The following is a 22,007-nucleotide window of genomic DNA, read 5'->3' as shown; positions in this document are numbered from 1 at the left end:
CAGTGATATACATCTTTTACACTCACTGCAATCATCGAGTTAAATTTAGAAAAAAAAAGAAAGGTCAGAAAATATCTCTGATGTTCCTCCCGATCTCAACCATCATACGACATAAATTTTTAAAGGTTCTAATATCAACTTTACAACAGCTTAAAATTGCACTTGTGAATCAAGCTCAATACTTGGTCTCAATTTGTCTGCTTACTTCACAACTTGTCTTGTCCCACTGTCTATGATCTATTTCTAAACAACTTTTGTTGTTGTTGTTGTGGGGGGGGGGAACACCATCACTTGTCGTGAAATATTTTTCTGTCCTTCAGAAAAACGCCAAGAAGTGTCATAATTTCATGTACACAAAGTGACAGACCAAAACAGCCATGGAAATTAGCAAATACGTTGCTTCATCAAGTGATAAACATCCACAAACGGTCTGATTCATGTCTAGCTTTCCGAAGATAAGCCACATGCTGTAACTAGATGAAGGTGATAGCATCAATACCAAGAATTTTCTCTCTGGGGTGGAAGTGGAAGTTTGGAACATTGTTCCTGACAACTCTCAGTGTGAAAGGAGCGGTTTGTCAGTAACTACGGTCCCATTCACATCAAGTACTATATAGCTTGATCAAAGCAAAATGCTATATACATAGGAGATTTGATCTGTACAATTTAAATCATTAGGACAGAGGATGTGTAAGTGGATGTCATCAATGCAGAAAGACAATCGCAGTGAGAGAAACGGGTTGAGACAAAGTCCCTCCTCCCACTTTTAGTAAGGAGATGAGTCCTGCAGGGCTGCCATCTCAGCTTCTTGAGCGGCCTGTCGCTGGCGCCTGGACCGGCGGGCTGCCAGCTTGCTCTGAAGGTCCTGGTCCGCCCGGGTCTTCGCCACCTCCTGCTGACGCTCGTACTCTTTGACCTGCTCGTCGTGTTTCCGCTTCAGCTCCTCAATGTTGCCTACGTGACAAAGAACCAGGTAGCAGAATTAGTGACATCAGCAAGCATGGTTTGATACCAAGAACACAATAATTACCATGACACGTCACTCATGGAGAGAAGTTTAGTACAGGTGACTCCCATTACAATACAGTCCTAGGGATTGGCAGTTTTTTTTCATTATATCAAAATTTCATTGTTGCAGTAAAGAAGGTATTGAGTTATAGATGACAATTTTGGGGCCTGATTTTTTTACTTTATGTTAACAAGAAATTCGTTATAACCATGTTCATTATAACGAGAGTGTACTGTATGAATTGCTAAATAATCTACATACAAAGTACAACATAGACAAATAAAACTAATTTTCCACAAAAAGAAATCAATATATTTGATGGCAACAAATCTAATTTTAGCTCCTAGATTTTCTTTCACCTACTCAAGAGAACATTGGAGGCAGGAGAGGCTGATTAAAAACAGACCGACATATCATGGCAGCAATTACATGCAATGTAGCAAATTTAGACACAAAATATTCACATGGACACTCTACATCGGACTTGGGATCTCATGCCTACACCTGTAGTGACTTGCAGGCATGTCACATTGGGGAATAATGCTGAAAGGTTTGATGTGTTCAAGTGACACAAAGAAGGCGAAGGGTACTGTAAAACGAGAAATGTTTGCGTGCATTTTAATTTCGCGAATTTCGCGAGCAGCAACATTCGTGAAATTAAAATGCACGCGAATATTTTTGCCTACACAATATGCATTGGATGCCAGTGGCAAGTCACGAAAATTTCATGCTGCGAGAAAGGCCGTCGGCTCCAATTCGCGAAATATTCATGCCGCGAATATATCATGTTTTACAGTATTCTGAAGATGATGGGAGTCACACTCTTGACGGGTGACTTACCAAAGATATCATCCATGGCTGGGGTAGGGGCGAGCTCCTCCACACCAAGAGGCGTCGGTGCCTGGATGCCATTGTTCTGCTCCTGAGGGCACAAGAAAGCAGAATGACAAAAATCATACACTAGGGTATAGAGACAGGACTGTTATATCCCGGGGGACCTCGTTTCGATGAGTACTCTAAAAACCATGACAATAACCTTGTCATATCACGTTGCTCACTATATCAGGGTATAAAAAAAACAAGGATGTATTGAATCAGGGCCTGCAAAGTCACCTTGTTATAGGGTTTTGTTATATCTGACCTCTTTGTATTAATGGAGTTCAACTGTATTTTGTATTCACTGGAGTCATGTCAATATGAATCATTCACTATAATAAGCTATAATAATTTTGGGTACCACATTCTGACAACTTCTATTTTTAGCAACAAAAAAAAATAATAAGATGCACATACAGCTAGAAAGCACAATTGAATAGAGAAAGTAAGGTGAGACTATTCAACTGTGGTCTCATTAAAACACTATCCTTTCACTAATTTTCACTATGCTAAAACATATCTTGGCTCAGGACAGAAGCCTTCGCAAAATCCTCATCAGTCACAATGACTGTTGCTGTTGGTAACTAAATTTGAATACCTGATTTTGTTTGCCTGGTTGTTGACATACCAAATTATATCCATAAATGGGTATCGTAACACTGTAAAAGTGGAAAGTTTCACGCATTTCATTTTTCCAAAGCATGACAACAAAAGCAAGCGAACATTTTGGCTTACTATATGTACCATTATGTAATGTCTTGATTCCATGGCATTAAAAAATTGGCAGTGTGTTAAAAACTACTTGTGTGAAAACACCCACTTTTACAATATAACCCTGAGGCTCCTGGTCACTAGATTGAACTCGAATGGAACTGTTGTATACAAACCATTACAACAGCAGGCAGACATATTTCATTTTTGTTGAATGTTGCCTCTCATTCATGTGCTTTGAAATTCATTTCCTTGCCGATTACCCAGTACATTATGAACTTCATGTGAGAAAAATCTTGAGAGTGTATCTAGGAAGTTTGCACGGATGGGGCTGAGGATGAGGGAAAGAAGCAAGGACTTACCACAGTGAGTTCTCCTGCCTGAGACACCCTGTCTGCATCAACCAGCATGGCTAGCTCTGGCTCCTCTTTGTCTTCTGTCAGCTCAGAATCTGTGGGGACAACAAAAACAAAGATTCAACAATGAGAAAATAAACACAGGTATAATTTTTCCATTTTAGTTCTATTCGTTTTGTTTTCAGTTCATCTAGTCTTAATAGCCTCTGATTGACAGAATAGGATCCTCAAACAAGTTTAGTGAAAATTCGTCATGGGTTGGTCAAGAAGAAGTTTAAAATGCAAAAAGTTTATGCACGACAAACAACATGTCAAACAATAAATGATCATTGAGCCTTTGGCTCAGGTGAGCTAAATATTCTTTTTCAAGGCTGAAAAGAACTGTTGAAGTGTCGGTAGCTTCCCGGTACATCATAAATGTTTGCAATTGAATACATTTGCATATTTTGCTTGCTCTCCACAAAAGTTGGAGACCTAGGGTATCTCAAAGATGCATTGGGCTGTATTGACTGTAAAAGAGATGTTGTCCTGTCTCAGAGAAATCTTTAGTACCTGTGTTCTGCACTTGGGCCTCCATCTTGTTAGCGACTTCATCCCCGAGCTGGTCTCGGACCTTCTTGTGGACCAGCTTCATCCTCTCCATCTTCAGGTCTCGCTGCTTGCCGGCCAAGTTCTTGGTGACCCCTTCCAGGTCTTTGTTAATGGTCTTGTTGATCACCTGTGTGAACAAGATACCAAGGGATAATGATTAAATCTAACAAAGTGAAGCCAGCCAAACAGAAGCCAATCAGGGAATCAGAGCAACACACTCCACTCGACCAGCAGCTTGAAATGTCACATCTTATGAGTGAGCTTGATTTTCTTCATTGTAAACCTCAACACTAATTCAATAAAATCATGTTTGGTCATTTCCTAGCAAACATTTTCCACTGTGATTAGATTCTCCTTACATGGCTTTATCCAGTCTGAGACCTAGGGTTGAATCATGGAAACACAAAACCATAATTTCGACACTACATCATTCTATGAATAACAAACTTACCCAAGATAGAAAACATCAACTCTTGATTAAGCAGAATCTCTAACCTTTAATGGAGTCCATTGAACAGAAATGCTAATGAATATATATTGGATTGGTTCCAGATTGGGTAAGATCACTGAGCACACATAATAGCCAGCGAAGTGTAAATGAGAAAACACTTGGACATAACAGTCGTTGAGTCTTGACTTACATGTTCAAACCACTGAACGAGAGCAGCTGACCGCCTGTAAACCGTCACATAGCACTCCATGGCATGCTTATGTCTCTCATTGGACATCATGTCTGTGAAAATATTGGCGATGGCTTTATTGAGAGTCGCCATTTCGTCATGTGTGCAGTATGGGAATGTGATGGTGTTGAGGTAGCGCTGTGCCGTCGTGATGTTCTGTGACGCTGCCACAAAGTTGTTTCGGGCTTCGGCTGCAAACTGGTACCTGATTGAACTATTCCTGTTGTTTGTAAAAGATGCAACACACAGGGAAAAATTACTCAACTGGCACTGTACAGTGCTACAATCAGACAGGACACCCACTGACATACAATCAAACTTTACAAGCAGTTTGTACAGCTGCTGTCATTTCTTTGCTGAAATATTTTTTTATATTAACCCGGTTCATACTGAATTCTGAAATCCCCATAGACTTAATATACAGGCTACCAGGTTCCTGAATGGAACAGGATAAGTGAGATACTGATTGACCCTTGATGATGACCATGATAGTCAAAGCCCAAACTCTTTGGTATCCTCTCAGGGGGTAAAACTCTTGGAGGGGGGGGGGGGGGGGGGGGGTAAAATGAGACCCCTTGTCACTGGCAAAGCAGTCATGTGATCCATCACACTGATTTCTGCTGGTTCTGTTTTTTCCAACATGTTTGCCCCCTGGTTCAGTTTTTTCTGAAATGTTTGTTAAAAATTGTAGATCAGCAGATGCGATCTTACAAATTTCATTTGTAAAGAGGAAAACAAATTGAAGAAAACTCATATCCCAAAGTCTAAGTTCTTATATTACAGCCGAGTTACCTCATTTTGCTGTTATCACAGAAATATTGCCCACCACTGAACACTTTCAACAACATTCTTTCTTAACTTTTACTATTAAGGATGGATCAAAATTTACTCACTCTACTGGGAGCTGAAGCACATCTCCCCACCGCCTGATGCCGAAGCTGAGCTGACCACAGGCATGCTTGACCAGCGTGTGTGAGTTGTTCCACTTGTAACGGGCCACCGCCACCCTCTGCTTGCGCTCCATCAACATGTCCAGCTCTGTTTCCAGGCGATACTCTGCCTCACTGCCATACTTGCCATCAAAGATGCTTGCTACATGGGTGGATGGAATTGAATTCAAAGGATGGCTATGTAAAAGACAGAAACTGTCTCAGAAATAACAGCCCAGATTCATGAGCATGTTGTATCAATTTTATTCTCTTTAACAAAGGTAACCCACAGCCACATTAAAGGGACTGTACAGTACTGGTTGAGGTGAGGATTCAGCTTGTAACGTTTTGTGAGATATTTGGAAACACTCTATGAAATGTTAAAGAGCATACAATTCTAAGGGGAATCAAACATTTATTGGTTTTGAAATGACTGAGATATCCTAATAAAAGTTGTGGCCTGTCAATTTATGAGGATCACTTTTTTGACATCTCAGTCATTTCAAGGCTAATTTTCATCGAATGAACATTGAATCCTTCTTAAAATTGCATGCTCTTTCATATTTCATAAGAGGTTTATCATTATCTCACCAAAAAATGTTATAAACCTGATTCCTCACCTCAACCAGTACTGTACAGTCCCTTTAATAATGTCTAGAGAAGTGTAACTTGAATAATGGTTACAGTGCATCATTCTAAAGACTTGTTAATCCAAGAATGAAATATGATTCATTATTCCAAAGGTTCATTTATCCAAAAAATGTTAAAAGGTTTGTTATTTGGAAGATTTGTTGAACCCAGAAATGATACAAGGTACAAAATTTCAAAGGTTCATTGAAAACACTTTCCTTTTGTTTTTTGATTTAATAAACCTTCTTTCATTTTCTGATCAACGAACTTTCAGAATAAGAAACCTTATTTAATTTTCAGATTAATGACCCTTCGCAATAACAAACTCTATTCCATTTCTAGATTGAGGACCCTTCGCGGTAACAAACTTAATTTCATTTTCAGATTAACGACCCTTCTTGATAACAAACCTTATTTCATTTTCAGGTACGTAACACAATGATGTCTGCCAAATTCACCATAGCTCTAAAAACACAATTAGATATCATTTCTGCCTAAGAGTTTTAAAAAAAATCTAGCATTTTCACACTCATACATAATTACGACAATAAAACTTGAGGAAACATCAAGTTTCATAAAGATCTGAAAAGTTAACAATACACACATCAGATCTATACTAGGACATAGATTGGTAATCGATGTGTTTTTTTTTTAGAATTTCGTTTCTTTTTAACAGTGTTTTTACTTACACAGAATGGAGTCCTGTTTGTCATAAAGAGACTGAAGATTGTCGCGGTCTCCCTGAAGGTTGGTCACCTCATTTTTGATCAACGTCTGCTGCTGGGTCAGCGACATAATCTTCTTCTTGTGAATCTCTTGCTGGTTGAGGGCATCCATGTATTCCTGCAGGGATGGACATGTTACACCAGTTACAGCATGGGTTACTAGCAACCAAGCGATTCAAAAATGGCAAGTGTACATTGAATCTAGTCAGGGTTTTCGTTTCTCCACTTTTTTTCTCTGCTCATGCACTATTTGTGTGTAAATTTACTCATGATTCATACCTATTAGTCAGTTTACTGCACATCCATTTAATAAAGAAACATACAAACCAAATCATATAAAGTGTAAGTATTAAACCATTAAAACTGCTTCACTACTAAACTGACAAAAGGATTGGAAACCAAATTAAGGATCACCAGTAGCAATTGTCATTCATTATGCTATCACTTCCCAGCATCACTAATAAGTCTCTTGTATGGACTCACAATTATAATCAAATCACATAATGGGAAGTTATGTATATAAAGTCTTTCTCTCAAATGTATGTACATGTATGAAACGTGATATAGTTACATGTATATATATATATATATATACATATATGTGTGTGTGTGTGTACGATAGACTGTATGTGTGTGTGTCTGTGTGTCTGTCTGTCTGTGCATGCATATGGATTTGTGTCTTTTTTCACATTTGTTTGGAAGTGGGGGCTTATCATATAATGTATTTTGAGGAAGCACAGTCTGCATTAATCAACACAAAACTGTAGGTTGTGAGAAGAATTGTGAATATAATACACCACATCTTGTTAGGGGAAATAAATGCAGTGCCAGTGCCAGTATATGCAAGGAGATGGCCAAAAAAAAAAAAAAAAAAAATGAAACAGGACAGCTTTCAAACCGGATATCAGAGTAAAATGTACCTTTTCCCCAAACTAGACTCTTTCTCAGTACCATGCTATTTTGTTAAGTGTTCATATGATATCCTACACTGAAAGCTAGAGACAGCACGTGTGAGCTTTTGATTTAGAACAAATGAGCACATGACAGGACAAGGAAATATACAGCACAAGGGGATTGGCCTAGCCTGTAAAACATCCACAAAATTGTGATACCACCCATACAAGAGCTTCTGGTACTATTATCACAGCCACACAGAATTTGTATTTTAAGCAGACTTTATTCATTCTACTGCAAGACTATTATTCACTGGATTTTATTTCGATGAAATCAGGAATAACAATAGTGTTGAAAGGACATTTTTTTAAAAAAAATCTGTGGATGAGTTTTCCTTTAGAAATTGAAAATTCTTTAGCTCAAATATCATTTGGTTCCAAAAACATGGTGACTTTTTCTTTTCTTACTTCATTTCAAGCTTGGCAACATGTGACCGTTCATCACAAAACCAACAAAAAGTCACACCACTTGATTTTACCTGACGATACAAAAAGGTGAAACCGGTCAACTTACAGTATATACCAAAAGAAACTTTGCGTTAATCAACATTAACGTTTCATTAACGCAAGCGGTTTCACCTGAATCGTTAGTAACGCAAAGTAACGATCGGGAAAATTAACGTTTGTAGTAACGATGAGTAACGATGAGTAACGATGAGTAACGATCCCTCACGCAAATTAACGATGTTTCGTTAAAATTAACGATAGGTAACGCAAGAACTCACACGAGATTTTAGTTTTGTAACGAGACCTGGTGAAAGGACGACGTAGCCCCTGCCGAGTGTAGCGATTTAGCGGAGTCTTTTCGCGAATGGTTTATTTGCGACCGGCGTCACCAAAAACGCACGCCGGGCCGGGCCACCAAAAAAAGCCGGATGTTTGCCTTCAGTTTTGAAAATGAACAGCAGTAACTATCGGCTTCGTAAGCTCAGGCCTCGAATTAACCGACGGCCACCGACGGCCATGGCCGTCGGTGCCCCTCTCGTTGGCCGCAATGCCTTTTGTTTTTTGATCAAAGTTACGGCCAAAAAAAAAAAAATGTGCCCTTTTTCTTGGGGCCGTGGTGCCCTTTTAGAATGAAAGTTATTATTTATGACGTATGATATGCCCTTTCTCAAAGTCTCTTTAATAAGCTTGAAAAACTTTCCTGATCTCAAATATCATACCTTCAGTTCACTCGCGTCCCGATGTATCTGATTCAAACTCAAAGTATCTTTCCGAGATACGAGACGACGTGTACGTACGTACATGTACGCCCGACCGGCTTTTACCGTCCCGACTGCCTCCGCAGCGCAGCGGCCGCGAGTATGTACTAGCTAGGCAGCGCATATTCAGATAGAGTAGAGTGAACTCCAAGTTCACCAAGAAAAAAGAAAAATCCCACGATGCCAAGGGGTGCCAGACTGGGGAATGGGGAGGGGTGGAGAGAGAGAGAGAGAGAGAGACCAATCAACAGAAGAAACCCGCGCGTACTGGCGCATTCTTGGAGGTCATGAACTGTCTGTCACAGACTACTAATCATAGCAATCTACACGCGCACGCAAATTCCTTTGCCTTGTGGTTTTGCCAGCCAGCTGTCGGAATGTGCTTTGAAGTTTCATGGCAGCCTGGCCTGGCTGGCCTGAAAGGGTGTCGAGTTTCAATCAATACCTACTGTTGTTTTATTCCTGATTTAAAAAATGTTGTTTCACCTGATAGAAACGCGGAGATCGGGAATGTGTTACAGCTGTAGGGAAGAGGTTTTTGTTGTGTGTTGCACTTTGTGTGTGTGTGTGTGTGTGTGTGTGTTTTGTTTTTCTCGGTTTGTTTTTCTTCTTTCTTTTTTCATAAACACCAAACATGCCCTTTCCAATGTGGCCTTGGTGCCCCTCTGACTTGGCCTCTTGGAAAAAGTGCCCTTTTCTAAATGGCCTCGCCCCTCCAAAATCCTATTTCGAGGCCTGTAAAGCTGCTAGATTAAATGTCAGATGTTTGCTCTTAATTTTGGAAATGAATAACGGTAATATTCGACTCCGTATTATACAAAAATGAATGTCGGATGTTTGCTCATACTTTTGGAAATGAATAATGGTAAGATTCAGCTCCGTACGGTGCTGAAATTAATGTCAGATATTTGATTTTGCGTTCGGAAATGAATAGGGATAAAATACGGCTCCGGAAGATGCTGAAATAAATGTCGAATGTTTGCTTTGACGGTCGGATATAAATGATAATGAATTTCAACTCCGTATACGATGATAAAATAAATGCCGGAAGTTTACTTTTACGTTCGAAAGTAAATAATAATAATATTTAGCTCTGGAATACGCTAAAGTAAATGTCGAATTATCCCTTTGGCGTTCGGAAATGAATAACAATAATAATAAACTTCGTACAACGACGAGATAAATGTTGGATGTTTGCTTTTACTTTCGAAAGTGAATAGCAATAACATTCGGCTCCAGAAGATGCTGAAATAAATGTCAGATGATTGTTTTTACGTTCGGAAGTGAATAACAGTAATATTTTGCTCCATACGATGCTGAATAACTGTCGGATGTTTGCTTTTAAATTTCGAAATGAATAACAGTAACATTTAAATGCGTTTGATGGTGAAGTTAATGTTTGCTTTGACGTTCGGAAATGAATAACAATAGTATTCAACTCCGTCCGATGATAAATAAATGTCTGATGTTTACTTTTATGTTCGAAAGTAAATAGCAATAACAATCAGCTCCGGAAGATGCTAAAATAAATGTTGAATGTTTGCTTTGGCGTTCGGAAATGAATAACAATAGTATTCAACTCAGTACGATGATGAAATAATTGCTGGATCTTCGCTTTTACGTTCAAAAGTAAATGGCAATAACATTCAGCTCCGGAAGATACTAAAATATATGTCGAATGATCCTTTTGACGTTCGGAAATGAATAACAGTGATATTCAGCTCCGTACGACGATGAAATGCCGAATGTTCGCTTTTACGTTCGAAAGTAAATAGTGCTCAATAACATTCGGCTTCGGAAGATGCCAAAATAAATGTCAGATGATTGCTTGAACGTTCGGAAGTGACAAGCAGTAACATTCTGCTCCATAATTAAGATGCTAAAATAAATATCAGACATTTGCTATAAATTTAACATTTCGAAATGAATAACAATAACATTCAGTTGCGTTTGATGGTAAATGTAATGTCGGATGACGTTTGAATGTGAAAAACAGTATAACATTCGGCTCCGTACGATGCTGAAATATGTCAGATGATTCATTTCACTTTCGGAAGTGGACAGCAGTAACATTCGGCTCCTTCGATCATAAAGTAAATGTCGGGTGTTTGCTTTTGAATTTGGAGATGAATAACGGTAATATTCTGCTCCGTACGATGCTAAAATAAGTAACAGATTGTTGCTTGTACATTTGGAAATTATAAACGGTATCAATCGGCTCAGTTAGATGATAAAATAAAGAGCGGATGTTTGCTTTCACGTTCGGAAATGAATAAGGATGATATTCAGGTCCGTAAGATGATAGAATGAATGTCGGTTGCTTGGTTTTACATTCCGGAAGGTGTTAAAATACTTGTAAATGTTGAATGATTGCTTGAATTTCCACCAGAAATAAATAACGGTAATTTTTTGGCTCTTTACGATGCTAAAACAAATGTCAGATGTTTACAATGTCTGCAAATGCTCCCACTTTCTCATTTCAAACGTAAATTTTGACCAATTTAATAGGCATCAACTTTTATAATAATCTATAAGCCTATTTGCGAAATCTTAGAACTCAGAATAACGGTATAAGATGATTACATTTTCTCCTTATTTTAGACGTGGGTACCTGTATCACTTCAGTAATACTTGATATTTATTTTTCTATGTTTAGTAGGACCGATAGTTTTGCTTGTTTGTTTTTCTTTTCGGGCCACCAAAAAATAAAAATCAATCATTTTGGTGGCCCGATCGGGCCACCGAAATAAAAGTTAGTGTGGAGCCCTGGCCTTTTGTGGATAAAGTGTCTTGCTTAAAGGCAAATATCGGGCTTCGAGGGGATTGAAACCGCAAACCCGTACCATGGCTAATTGATTCAGATTTTACTTAAGTACATGTACTTGAAGGTCAACTTTAGATAGACTTTTTTTTTTTTTTTTTTTTTTTTTTTTTTTTTTTTTTTTTTTGCGATACAGCTGGGGCTCCATGCGCATACGAGCAGAAAGAATGTCAGCACCAGGAGTAATCGCACCGGGCCGAAAGGGGAAAAGGAAAAGTATATCCTGAATCTATACCCCCCACATCGACAAGAAGACAAATGAAAAAAAAAAGAAAAGAAAATGAATGGACCCACATGACGCATAATTTTGGTAAATCTGCGGGATATTCGTTATTTCATTTTGCTGTGTTCAAACTATACACCAGTATAGCTTTTCGAGTGTGATCTTAATGCGTATGAATGTTCTATGGACTTTAAGTTTATAATGCGAAAGAGGGTAACTATATAACAATTAACGACATTGATAACGCCAAACAATAGGAAATTTCAGAGTGCAAGAAAAATAAGACGTCCCGGAAGTACGCCAGACATCATAATTGCTTTTTTTGTTCCTTTCTAGCTCCACAGCATCACCTAGGAAATCGATTTGACCAAGAACAAAAGCGCGTCCCTCTTTTCTTCCTAGGCAATTACCCCGGACCCTTCCCCTGGCCCTAATCCTAACCATAACCCAAACTCCTCACCCTAAACCTAACCCTAATCTTTACTCTAACCTATACCATTAACCAGTATTTAGCGGGGGAGGGGGGGTGGGGTAATTGCCCTCTGGGGTTAATTGCCCGGATTAGGTTGCAACACACAACAAAAACCTCTTCCCTGGCCCTACACCTTCCCGATCTCCGTGTGTTGTCAGGTGAAACGACATGTTCAAATACAAGAATAAAACAACAGTAGGTATTGATTGAAACTCGACACCCATTCATGCCAGCCAGGCCAGGCTGAAATGTAACTTCAAAGCACATTCCGACAGCTGGCTGGCAAAACCACATGGCAAAGGAATTTGCGCGCGCGTGTGGATTGCTCAATAAAATTGGAGGGCCTGGGAGCGGGAAAACAAGGGTGATTACTGAGTAGTCTGTGAGTTATCAAAAGCAGACCTTTCGAACAATTGCAAACGTCATGATACTATTTTGTCTTCCTTTTGGACTGAAGAAAAAAATCACAAAGACGAGTTGAGTACACGTTGTATCACAATTTTTTACATAGCCATGCAAAACGATTACTACACTCATGTTATGACAAGAAGAATCAATATTCCAAGACAAATACAAAGCAGCCTCGGGTACTGACGGTGACAAGAAACGCCACGCATTCACAATGCACGTTGGGGAGCAACAGGGAGGTGGGAAGAGACTCTTCCCGCCTCCCTGGGAGCAACATGGAGTTGGCAGGGAGGGGTGATCCTGGAGTTTGTGAGAACTTCCCGATACTCCGTGACAACAGGGAGGTGGAAGAGAGACACTCCACCTCCCTGGTGACAACACGATTGTGACGATCTCAAAGCATGGACCCTACCACGCCCAGCAAATCTGCGTGCTACTTCTCAAAAATTTGAAGGAACTTTGTCTCTGATCTGTTGAGTTGTTTTTGCTGAATATCAGGAGCTTTTCATGCCTGACGTTCAAATGGATGGTTGCCAAAAATTTCATAATCTATAAATCTCTCAGTAATTTATTTTAGGCTGTTGATGCTGCCGTAAAAACATTAGAAATTTGATAGGAACTACTCAGGATAAAGACAAAGAAATCTCCGCACAAAACAAATACAAGTATCTTTTATTGTCACTGGTAGTCAAATTTGTGTTATACAGATACATTGTATGATTAAAGCAATAGGTATAGTATTAACTATTGTATTACACGTAGTAACACTTTCATGGTAAGTTTGACGTTTTAAAAATCGCAGGAGAGTTTTTTTTTTTTTTTTTTAAGGAGTGCAACCATTTCTAAACGTGAAGGCATGATAAATGAAAGGAGAAAAAAAAAAAGAATCAACGTTTGTAATCCTGGGTCTTCGACTTGAGCTATCTTTAATTAATTAAACATTCCTTCTCTGTTCATATCCAAGACCCCAGACTGTTCATGACCTCCGAGAATGCGCCAGTACGCGCGGTTTCTTCTGTTGATTGGTATCTCTCTCTCTCCACCCCTCCCCATTCCCCACTCTGGCACCTTGGCATCGTGGGATTTTTCATGTTTCTGGGTAAACTTTCATGTGAAGCGTGCCTATCAAGTCACCACTTGACTCACCTGCTGGCAGTGTAATAATGCGAGCAGAAAGTGGTAGACATTTTCTTCTGCTGCAGCTACTTTTACTGCCGAAATACTCGGCTTTGTCACCACACACTACCACCAGTTATTCGGCGAGACACACGTTGTGTATTGGAATATAAATGGACTTTTGCACCTTCCTGAATTGAGTAAGTGTCTGACCGTCGTTGAAATCGTGACATCGCTAACATTAGACAGTCGGCGTTAGTTTTAGGCTTGCGTATGCGTGATTTCATGGGTTCAATGTTCGATGGAATATGTTGGCTGTGGGGAAAAATGTGGCTTCGAAATTTTTGCTTGCCCGATTCCATTGACTGCGCCCATGAGTACAAATTTGACGACCATGACAATACGACATTGCCAGGGGAGTTCTGCTCAACTACAAAATCTTTTCGGTATTTGATATCGCTATTTAAATGCCTTCCGCCGGCGGGAAATTGTCCGTAGTAAATATTACGAACGACAGTTACTTAACCGAGGCATCTCCGAGTCTCGCAATTTCCGAGATTTCTTGCCAGTCCACATGACAAGTCCGCTAACGCAAGATCTAAAAATTAACGCACAGTAACGATCTGTAACGCACAGTAACGATCTGTAACGATCTGTAACGATCATTCACGCACGGTGATCGTTAATTTTGTAACGCAGAAAGATTAACGCAGTACCGATCGGCGCTTGCGTTACACGTAAATTTAACGCAAAGTTTATTTTGGTATATACTGTAGTCAATCTTCAGTGTTTCATATTTTCTGAAAGAGCTGTTCTTCTACATCATTCGTAAGTTTGGGATCGTAAAATAAATGGGAAATTGTGTCTTTAACAGTTTTTCTAGAACACTCTTTTTTGTACAATAGTGTGATTAGGTTTGTCTTGGAGGCCCCTTTTTCATTTCTTAAAAATCCTTTACACATTCTTCACTTTCAACTTTTAAAAAGATGATGCTACTGTTTTGAAGGTTGGTATTAGTCATGGACAGAATGTGCTTATAGAGCATGCTCAATTTCAACTCAATCTGATAATCCCTTCATTGTTCTTGCTACAGTGGTATACATCCTGTTTTTTGTCCCATTCATTGCACAGCGAGCATGGCCTGATAAAGATTGAAGTGCTTGAATACACTCAGTACTTCGGAGCCTCTTTTCTCAGTTCACACTTTTTCAGAGTGAGTGCTTTCTTTCTAATATCTAGATGGGTTAGTCGAGTCCATTTGTGTACATCATTTTAAAGCTTAAAATCTGCTTTTTCAGAATATACCATGTCTGGCAACTTTTTGTTGGTTTTGTGATGCAGGATCACATAGGTCACATTTCTACTACAGCATTTACTTTGTTAAACTTCACTACATGTCCCCTATTTCACATAAACCATCATATTTGTGACTTAACAAGCAGTCACACAGTTGTAAACAAAATAAAGAAATGATTCTCAATGAGAATGACGAGACAAAAATTTTAAGGGAGCCTATGAAAGTCAGTGTGGACCTCGTAAGACAACATACAATTATGCTTTTCATTCTCATTGATTTGCAGGCTTCACAACATTACTTGACATTTACCTTTGTTTGATTGTTTGATTTTAGGGACCACTACAACACATTACGTACACACAGTATGATTTAGTATGACAGCTATAATTTTCTGAATGCGGCACTGAATGTGGTTTGACACACATGCAAGTGGTGGACCCTGCCACAGTATGTGTATAATGTAAATGCACAAGGCATTTATAGGATGCATACCGAAGTGGAGATAGTGAATATGATACACTATGGCAATGTACGGACGCTGAAAATTGACACTGACAGGCTGTATGAACCTTCAACTTTGCTGCATTCAGTACTAATGTGACAATATCAACACTGAGATTCTATGAGATGCAATAACAATGTTTTCAACATGGGTGTCATTTATGTCATGATTAAGTCGTTAGTGTCATGTGATTATGCAAGCGATTGAGTATTCAAAGATCCCTCTGACATGTAGATGTCAATCAACAGAGCATTTGATGGATGACATTTAATCAAAATATGACTGTTTGATAATCACTGTTTGATATCATTGAATGAATGTAACAATCCCTTTGAGATGCCAATGCTTGGATGGAAAAGTATGAAAGGTGTCATTACTAAATGATTTTCAGCCTTACGTGTTAATACAATACCTGTTGCTGGATGGTGAATTCCTATTTGCAATATTTGAAAAACAAAATTGAAACAGACTTCAAGTTTCACTGATCTCCAAGTGTTTGGAGAACATAAGATGTTAAAATGCATATGACTACTAACTCTGTTTATCCTGTATAAACCATTTTGCAATATATTGTTCACTGTTTTCTGTCTCTAATTCAAAACTAATGCACATTACGAATTGCTTTAACACTCAAATAGATTACATGCCAGTAATGACAGAACTCACAGAAATGCCTTGCAATGGCCTCATGACCACTGGACACCTGCCATTTTCTGACATGTTTTGCTTGTCCTTTTGCATGATATATTGGGAGTTGAATCACATGCTCACCCTTGCCCACCGACACACACACACACACACCGTCACAAAAGTAAACTTAGTTTTGGCATCGGCAAAATTACATTTACATGCTGCACACATCCACAACACTAACCCAGTACACCATTTGTGATCGTGCATCACAAAACGAACAAAATGTCGCACCCCTTGATTTTACGCGAGGGCTCAAAAAAAGGCGAAATTGGTCAACCGAGTCAATCTTGAATTTTCATATTTTCTGAAAGAGCTATCCTTCTTCTACATTATTCTGTAATTTGGGATCATAACATGAATGGGAAAGTGTGTTTTCAGCAGTTTTTCTACAACCCCTTTTTGGATCAGGAGAGTAGAATGATCAGGTATGTCTTAAAGGCCTGTTTTCATTTCTTAAAATCCTTTGCACACTCTTCACTTTCAAGTCTAATAACTTTTGAAGGGATAACGCTTCTACTTTGAAAGTTGGCATGAATCATGGACAGAATGTGTTAAAAGAACACGCTTTATTTCAGTTTAATCTGATAATCTCGTCACTGTTGTTGCCCTAGTGGTTTACATCCTGTGTTTTGTCCCTTTCATCACACAGCTTGGTAAAGATTAGCCGCTTGAATAGACGCTGTACTTCAGAGCCTCTTTTCTCATTTCACACTTTTCCAGAGTGTGTGCCTTCTTTCCAGTATTTAGATCTAAGTTAGGGGAGTCCATTTGAATTGAGTTATACATCATTTTAAAGCTTAGAGTCTGTTCTTTTAGAATCTGCCCTTAACTGAAAATCCATGTCTGGCAACTTTTTATTTGTTTTGTAATGCAGGGTCACATTTATGCCATCTACAGACATCTTTGGGCCATTGGATATATCATGACAGGCTCAGGGGAATAAACAGGAAACCATGGGGTACACCTGTATGATAATTGCAAAGCATGAATGACGAGCATTTGAAATCATGTGGATGCAGACTTGTAATATAAAATTCCAGCTTTTCATTTCTCAGTCTGATGCTTCTCCATTACAAATATGAAACTTTTTTGCATCATACAAGTCAACTCTTCTCCCCCTTTTCCTGTTTGTTTTCTTTGTTAAAGCCCATGGGGTAGGGGTTGATAGAATTAGGTTCAAGAAGAGGCATAGGAGGGTAATAAAGAAGTATCAAACACATTACCTGCTGTTCCTTGCCCATCTGCTGATCAAACTGTTGTTGAGACCACATTTGACGGACAGACGTATTATTTTGCAGATCCACAACATCTTGATATTCCTTCCTCCTGTGTACATTGAAAGTTACACACACCATGATCATGAATTATGCATAGTGTTTCTAGGCATGTACTCAAAATCAACAGGCATTTAACATTACAATGTTAACAAACCTACATTGTACCTCAATCTGTTTACATTCTTATCAAAATGTAGCCAAAATGGCTGCTGAAAACTTATATCCAACAGAGGAGGGCCAATGAAGTCAAAAGTAAATTCTTATAAAAACACACATTGCATCCTGTCAAAATTCAATGTCCAAGTGTGGGGAAACTCTTTGAAGTACAAGATATATCCAGCCATCACCTTTGTTAATCATTTCATTTGCTATGCTTTGATGTATGAAGTCTTACACATGGATAGGAATTGACCCTATAAGGTAGCTGCCATATAGCTACCATGAAACCACATAAGTACAACATCCTGAAAGAAAATACAGACAACTAAAGTATCATTTTTATAGGCATGAAGTAAGATTTTAAAAAATGAGAAAATGCAAAAAAAAAATGCAAAAATCTGAGATATTGCAGGTTTTATGACATACAAATGAATGTGGATTTGTGTTGATTCATGATACCATCAACATCACTTTTGCAGTGAAACGAATACCTAGAAACATTCCATATATTCCCTGAGACCAAGCATACAAGTGTAATTTGCATGTTCCCTTGCCATGTCTTTTGTTAGTCACATTAATATCACAGAAGCATGCAAGTTATGCTGACCCGAAGGGAAGGTGCATTCCAATGTCTTTTATCAAACATATCAGTACTTTAGCAATGATTGACAGATGAGGTCACAACTAGAATCTTGGTTTGGAAGGGTTTTTTTTTGTGGGTGTATCCGAGTAATCTGAAGAAAAATAGAAGAAAAGTTATTCAAATGTATATGGATTGTTTTAAGATATACGTTTCACCGCAAAAGTGATGTTGAGGGTATCATGAATCAACACAAATCAACATGCATTTGTATGCCATAAAACCTTCAAAAGTTAGAATGGAAAATTGTATGCCTAAAGCATTGACACAAAGCACCTGCTTGCTATGAGTTTCAAATGGAGAGATGCAGAAGGACAGTCTCGCAACATTAAGCATCAAACTTACGTCCTCTCGGCCAGCTGCTGCTGTTCGGCCACCATGGCCTTCATCTGGGCGTCAAGGCGCTGCAGCTGGTCCTGCTTCATGCTGCACTGCTTCAGCACATTACGGCTCTCCAGCAGGGCGACCTGGTTGTCAAGCTCCAGCATGGAGTTCACCAGCTCTACTGTGAGCTCAACATGAACAGGCTGGGGGGAGACAGTCAGAGAGGATTTTTACTATCATGCAAGTGAAACATCAGATGATTAAGAGTAATGAAGATGTTGATGATCTGCAGTTACTGTAAAAGCTATTATTTTCACGAGGGTTTAATTTCATGAATTTTGAGAGCCACTGTTGGGTCGCAAAAATCGCCACACGCTAAGATATGTACTGGTATCTGTGCACATGACAGCCTCCTTGTCAAATTGCTAGATCAACATTTCACGAAAATGTTTGTAACCTCCTCATTCGTGGAAATAAGTGTACACAAAAATTTCAGCTTTTACAATACTCACTTAGATTTTGCTTTACATGAAGTGAAATTAACAACATCTGCAAAGGGAAGCAGAGGTCAATGCACATAATTTTTACTTCTTGCTGATAATCGTTAAGACTTAGTATTGGCTGAAATGTGGCGGATTGTGGCAGAGCGCTTACTTCTTCATTCTGTGGTTGTGAGTTGACTGGTGGTGCACTCTGCACTGGTTGTTGTGGTTGTGACTGTGGTTGTGGTGGTGGGGGTGGATTCTGAGGCATGGCTGAAGCTGGTGGCGGTGCTGGCGGGTTCCGCTGCATGGCTGGTCCTGGTGGTGGTGGTGGGGGGTTAGCTCTTGGCATGTTTGGTGGGGCAGCTGACTTTTGCTGTGTTGGGTATGTGCCCTGCAACAGATCAACAAAAAAAAAAATAATAATAATGTAACAGTTATTACTGAAACTACTGAAATGAATGCTGCATATACTCATATTCCAAAGCATCTTACAAGTGTCATGGTAAATTCACAGAATGTTAGAATTAAGTCATTAATATCTATAATGCTAATAGAGATTGTCTGTGTTTTAACTGTCAAGCTTGACCTTTGCCATAGAAAAAGAAAATTAAGGAGAGATTTATCTCCCTGATAAAGTCACATATAATTCCCCCTCACACAAATGAATTGGACCTTGGGAATTTCCTTTTGTGTGGACTATTACGGCTGTATACTGATACCAAGAAATTTGCCAATTTTTTATTCCTAATGTTGTCACTGCCACTAAAATGGCAGAGTAAAACAGACCACTGGGCCGGGGAGGGCGGCTTATATTAAATGGACTCAAGCATGTCAAATCAACTTACCGGTGCAGGTCTTGGTGGTGGACTGGATGATGCGCAACCCATCTTGACTGTTACTGAAACTGTGACAGGAGGTGTGAAGTGTGAGAAACTGAATAAAACAAAATTTATAATTTGAGCATGAGACACCATGAGATCTACAACAGATATTTGTGTTTCTAAATAAACATAACAAAGCCAAAGCCTAGGGGATTTGTTATATCATTTGTAGAGTAGGCTGTCTACAACTACTCTACATCAAGCAGATAATGAATACAGAAGTAGAACTAGTTTAGGCCTAGGTCTTTGTTGCTTCACTATCCTGTGTAATTTAGACCACATATATGCACATGATATATTTTTTTACAGTTTAGTAAATTAGAGTTATAATACTAATAGACAATTGGATATTTAAATCTAAAGTTTACTGTCCCTGTCCCAAATTAGAATATGCAAGCTCTTGATTCTCCTTAGCTACTTCGTATTCGTATTTAATAGGTATCCTTCTCTTCATTTATCAAGACAGACTATCTTGTGATTCTTAACTCCTACTCTACTCTGTAAAGTATGCTCCTGCGTTTGAGTGAGTTGTAATTGCGATGATTGGCACAGTCAACATATTACTAACACATATGACCACACATGGGACTAACATGCCAACTTACCGCGATTGTCAGACGAGCTCAAATGTGCGAGTGGTGTAAATACGCGAAATTTCCTCCTTTTCTCTATTCCTCGATGAAAAAGCTTTGTGTTTTTCTCAATTATTCAAGACGAAATAAGATTTCCGCCATTCCCACAAAATTAGCAAATTTTAGCCAAGTTTCCCTCGCGCAGTTTCACTCCGGAACAGAGACGTCGGGGGATGGCATTTATTAGCATAACAAAGGTTGACGTCATTTCACTATAGTGATGCATAAACAGACAACACGCCCATTGTCATTTCTCCGTGATACGAGAGAAACAGTGCAAAACAGAGCTGCTCCGGTTCGTCTGTGGAGAAAGGATGTCCTAGATGCTGATGGATCGATAACAAGCGACCAATAAAGAATGAGCTCCGCTGCCGCCGTCGTATATACTTTGCCAACCTTTCATAAGAGAGTAGTACTAGTAGTAGTGGCGCGAATTACATAGGTATTTAGGAAGAAAAAGTGGTCACCAGCGCGTTTATAGCTCGGACATCTGGCAAAGGAGGCGTAAAGCGTCCATGTGAAAATGCTGGTTTTGCTGGAATGTTAGTAGGCCTATTTACTTACACCATCGCATACAAGTAATGGCTACGTTCTGAGCAATCATTTCGCACGAAATATGGGACATAAATTGTATTTTTTCCCAGTATTATTTTCCCCCAAGACAAACAGAAAATATTACGCTATAAAAGCTGTTTGATACATCGACAGTTATTTTAATAACTGAAGATGTGCATTTTCATTATTATCGATATTCATCATCACTGTTATCATCATCATCGTTGTCATTATGTTATCTTGAATCTATCTGTTTCATTTTTATCATTATCATCCTCTCATGGCTATCATCTATTATTGTCACGATATTGTCATGAAATTCGTTTATCTTTGTCATCATGATCGTCTTCACTGTTATTGCCCTTATGATATCCGTCATGCAAATCAAAATTTAAACGGGAAATCGTTCTTTGTCCTGATTATGTCATGATTGTATTTTACCACTAAGAGCGTGTTAGTACATGGCCACAAAGGTAAATTGTACATTTTCCCTTTCTACAAAACGATACCCTCTTTGAGCTCATTCATATCTTCATAAAACTAGAAAGATTTCGGCATATAATATTGTCAGGAAGCAGGATCTAGATCCTGCCAAAGTCTTCTGTGATAATACAGGATCAATATCGCCTAAATTGTAAAACAATGAACTGTTTTTGTGATGCAAAGAAAATACATAATACACATTACACATGCTGAAATAAGTGCACTTCCACATCGTTAAGTTTAGTATTGCTTTGATTACTTGTAGTAAATAAAAACAGATAAAATGACAGGGTTTCATCACGATCAGACCCAAAATTATTGATGGAATTCTAAAGTTGTGCATACCCGGTGGTCTTTATGTAATAGTGTTACAG

The 22,007-nt window shown here is 38.8% G+C and overlaps 1 protein-coding gene across 1 annotated transcript; it reads right to left on the bottom strand.

Annotated features, from left to right (window-relative positions):
- Positions 1–766: 766 nt before the first annotated feature.
- Positions 767–19,352, bottom strand: LOC139725749 (uncharacterized). The gene is made up of 10 exons (XM_071636832.1): positions 19,252–19,352; positions 18,619–18,800; positions 17,421–17,523; positions 6,472–6,625; positions 5,117–5,315; positions 4,185–4,443; positions 3,505–3,670; positions 2,959–3,047; positions 1,850–1,931; positions 767–954 (listed from the first exon to the last, which is right to left on the bottom strand). Exons 1-10 carry the CDS (start codon positions 19,348–19,350, stop codon positions 767–769), a joined length of 1,521 nt encoding a protein of 506 aa, XP_071492933.1. The 5' UTR covers positions 19,351–19,352.
- Positions 19,353–22,007: the final 2,655 nt, after the last annotated feature.

The sequence above is a fragment of the Diadema antillarum genome, unplaced genomic scaffold, assembly GCF_040938485.1.
Source record: "Diadema antillarum isolate AM-2024a unplaced genomic scaffold, OU_Dant_1.0 seq00000059_RagTag, whole genome shotgun sequence".
NCBI classification, from domain to species: domain Eukaryota; kingdom Metazoa; phylum Echinodermata; class Echinoidea; order Diadematoida; family Diadematidae; genus Diadema; species Diadema antillarum.
Note: the sequence above shows the minus strand (reverse complement) of the source record. Positions and strands in the feature narration are given on the sequence as shown.

Excerpts from the sequence above, each read along its gene's own strand:
- LOC139725749 (XM_071636832.1), bottom strand. The coding sequence starts at position 19,350 with ATGCCTCAGAATCCACCCCCACCACCACAACCACAGTCACAACCACAA. Across the intron at positions 17,524-18,618 it reads CAGCAGCTGGCCGAGAGGAC|GAGGAAGGAATATCAAGATG; the intron begins GTAAGTTTGATG and ends CAATGTACACAG. Across the intron at positions 6,626-17,420 it reads AGATGGGCAAGGAACAGCAG|GAATACATGGATGCCCTCAA; the intron begins GTAATGTGTTTG and ends CCATCCCTGCAG.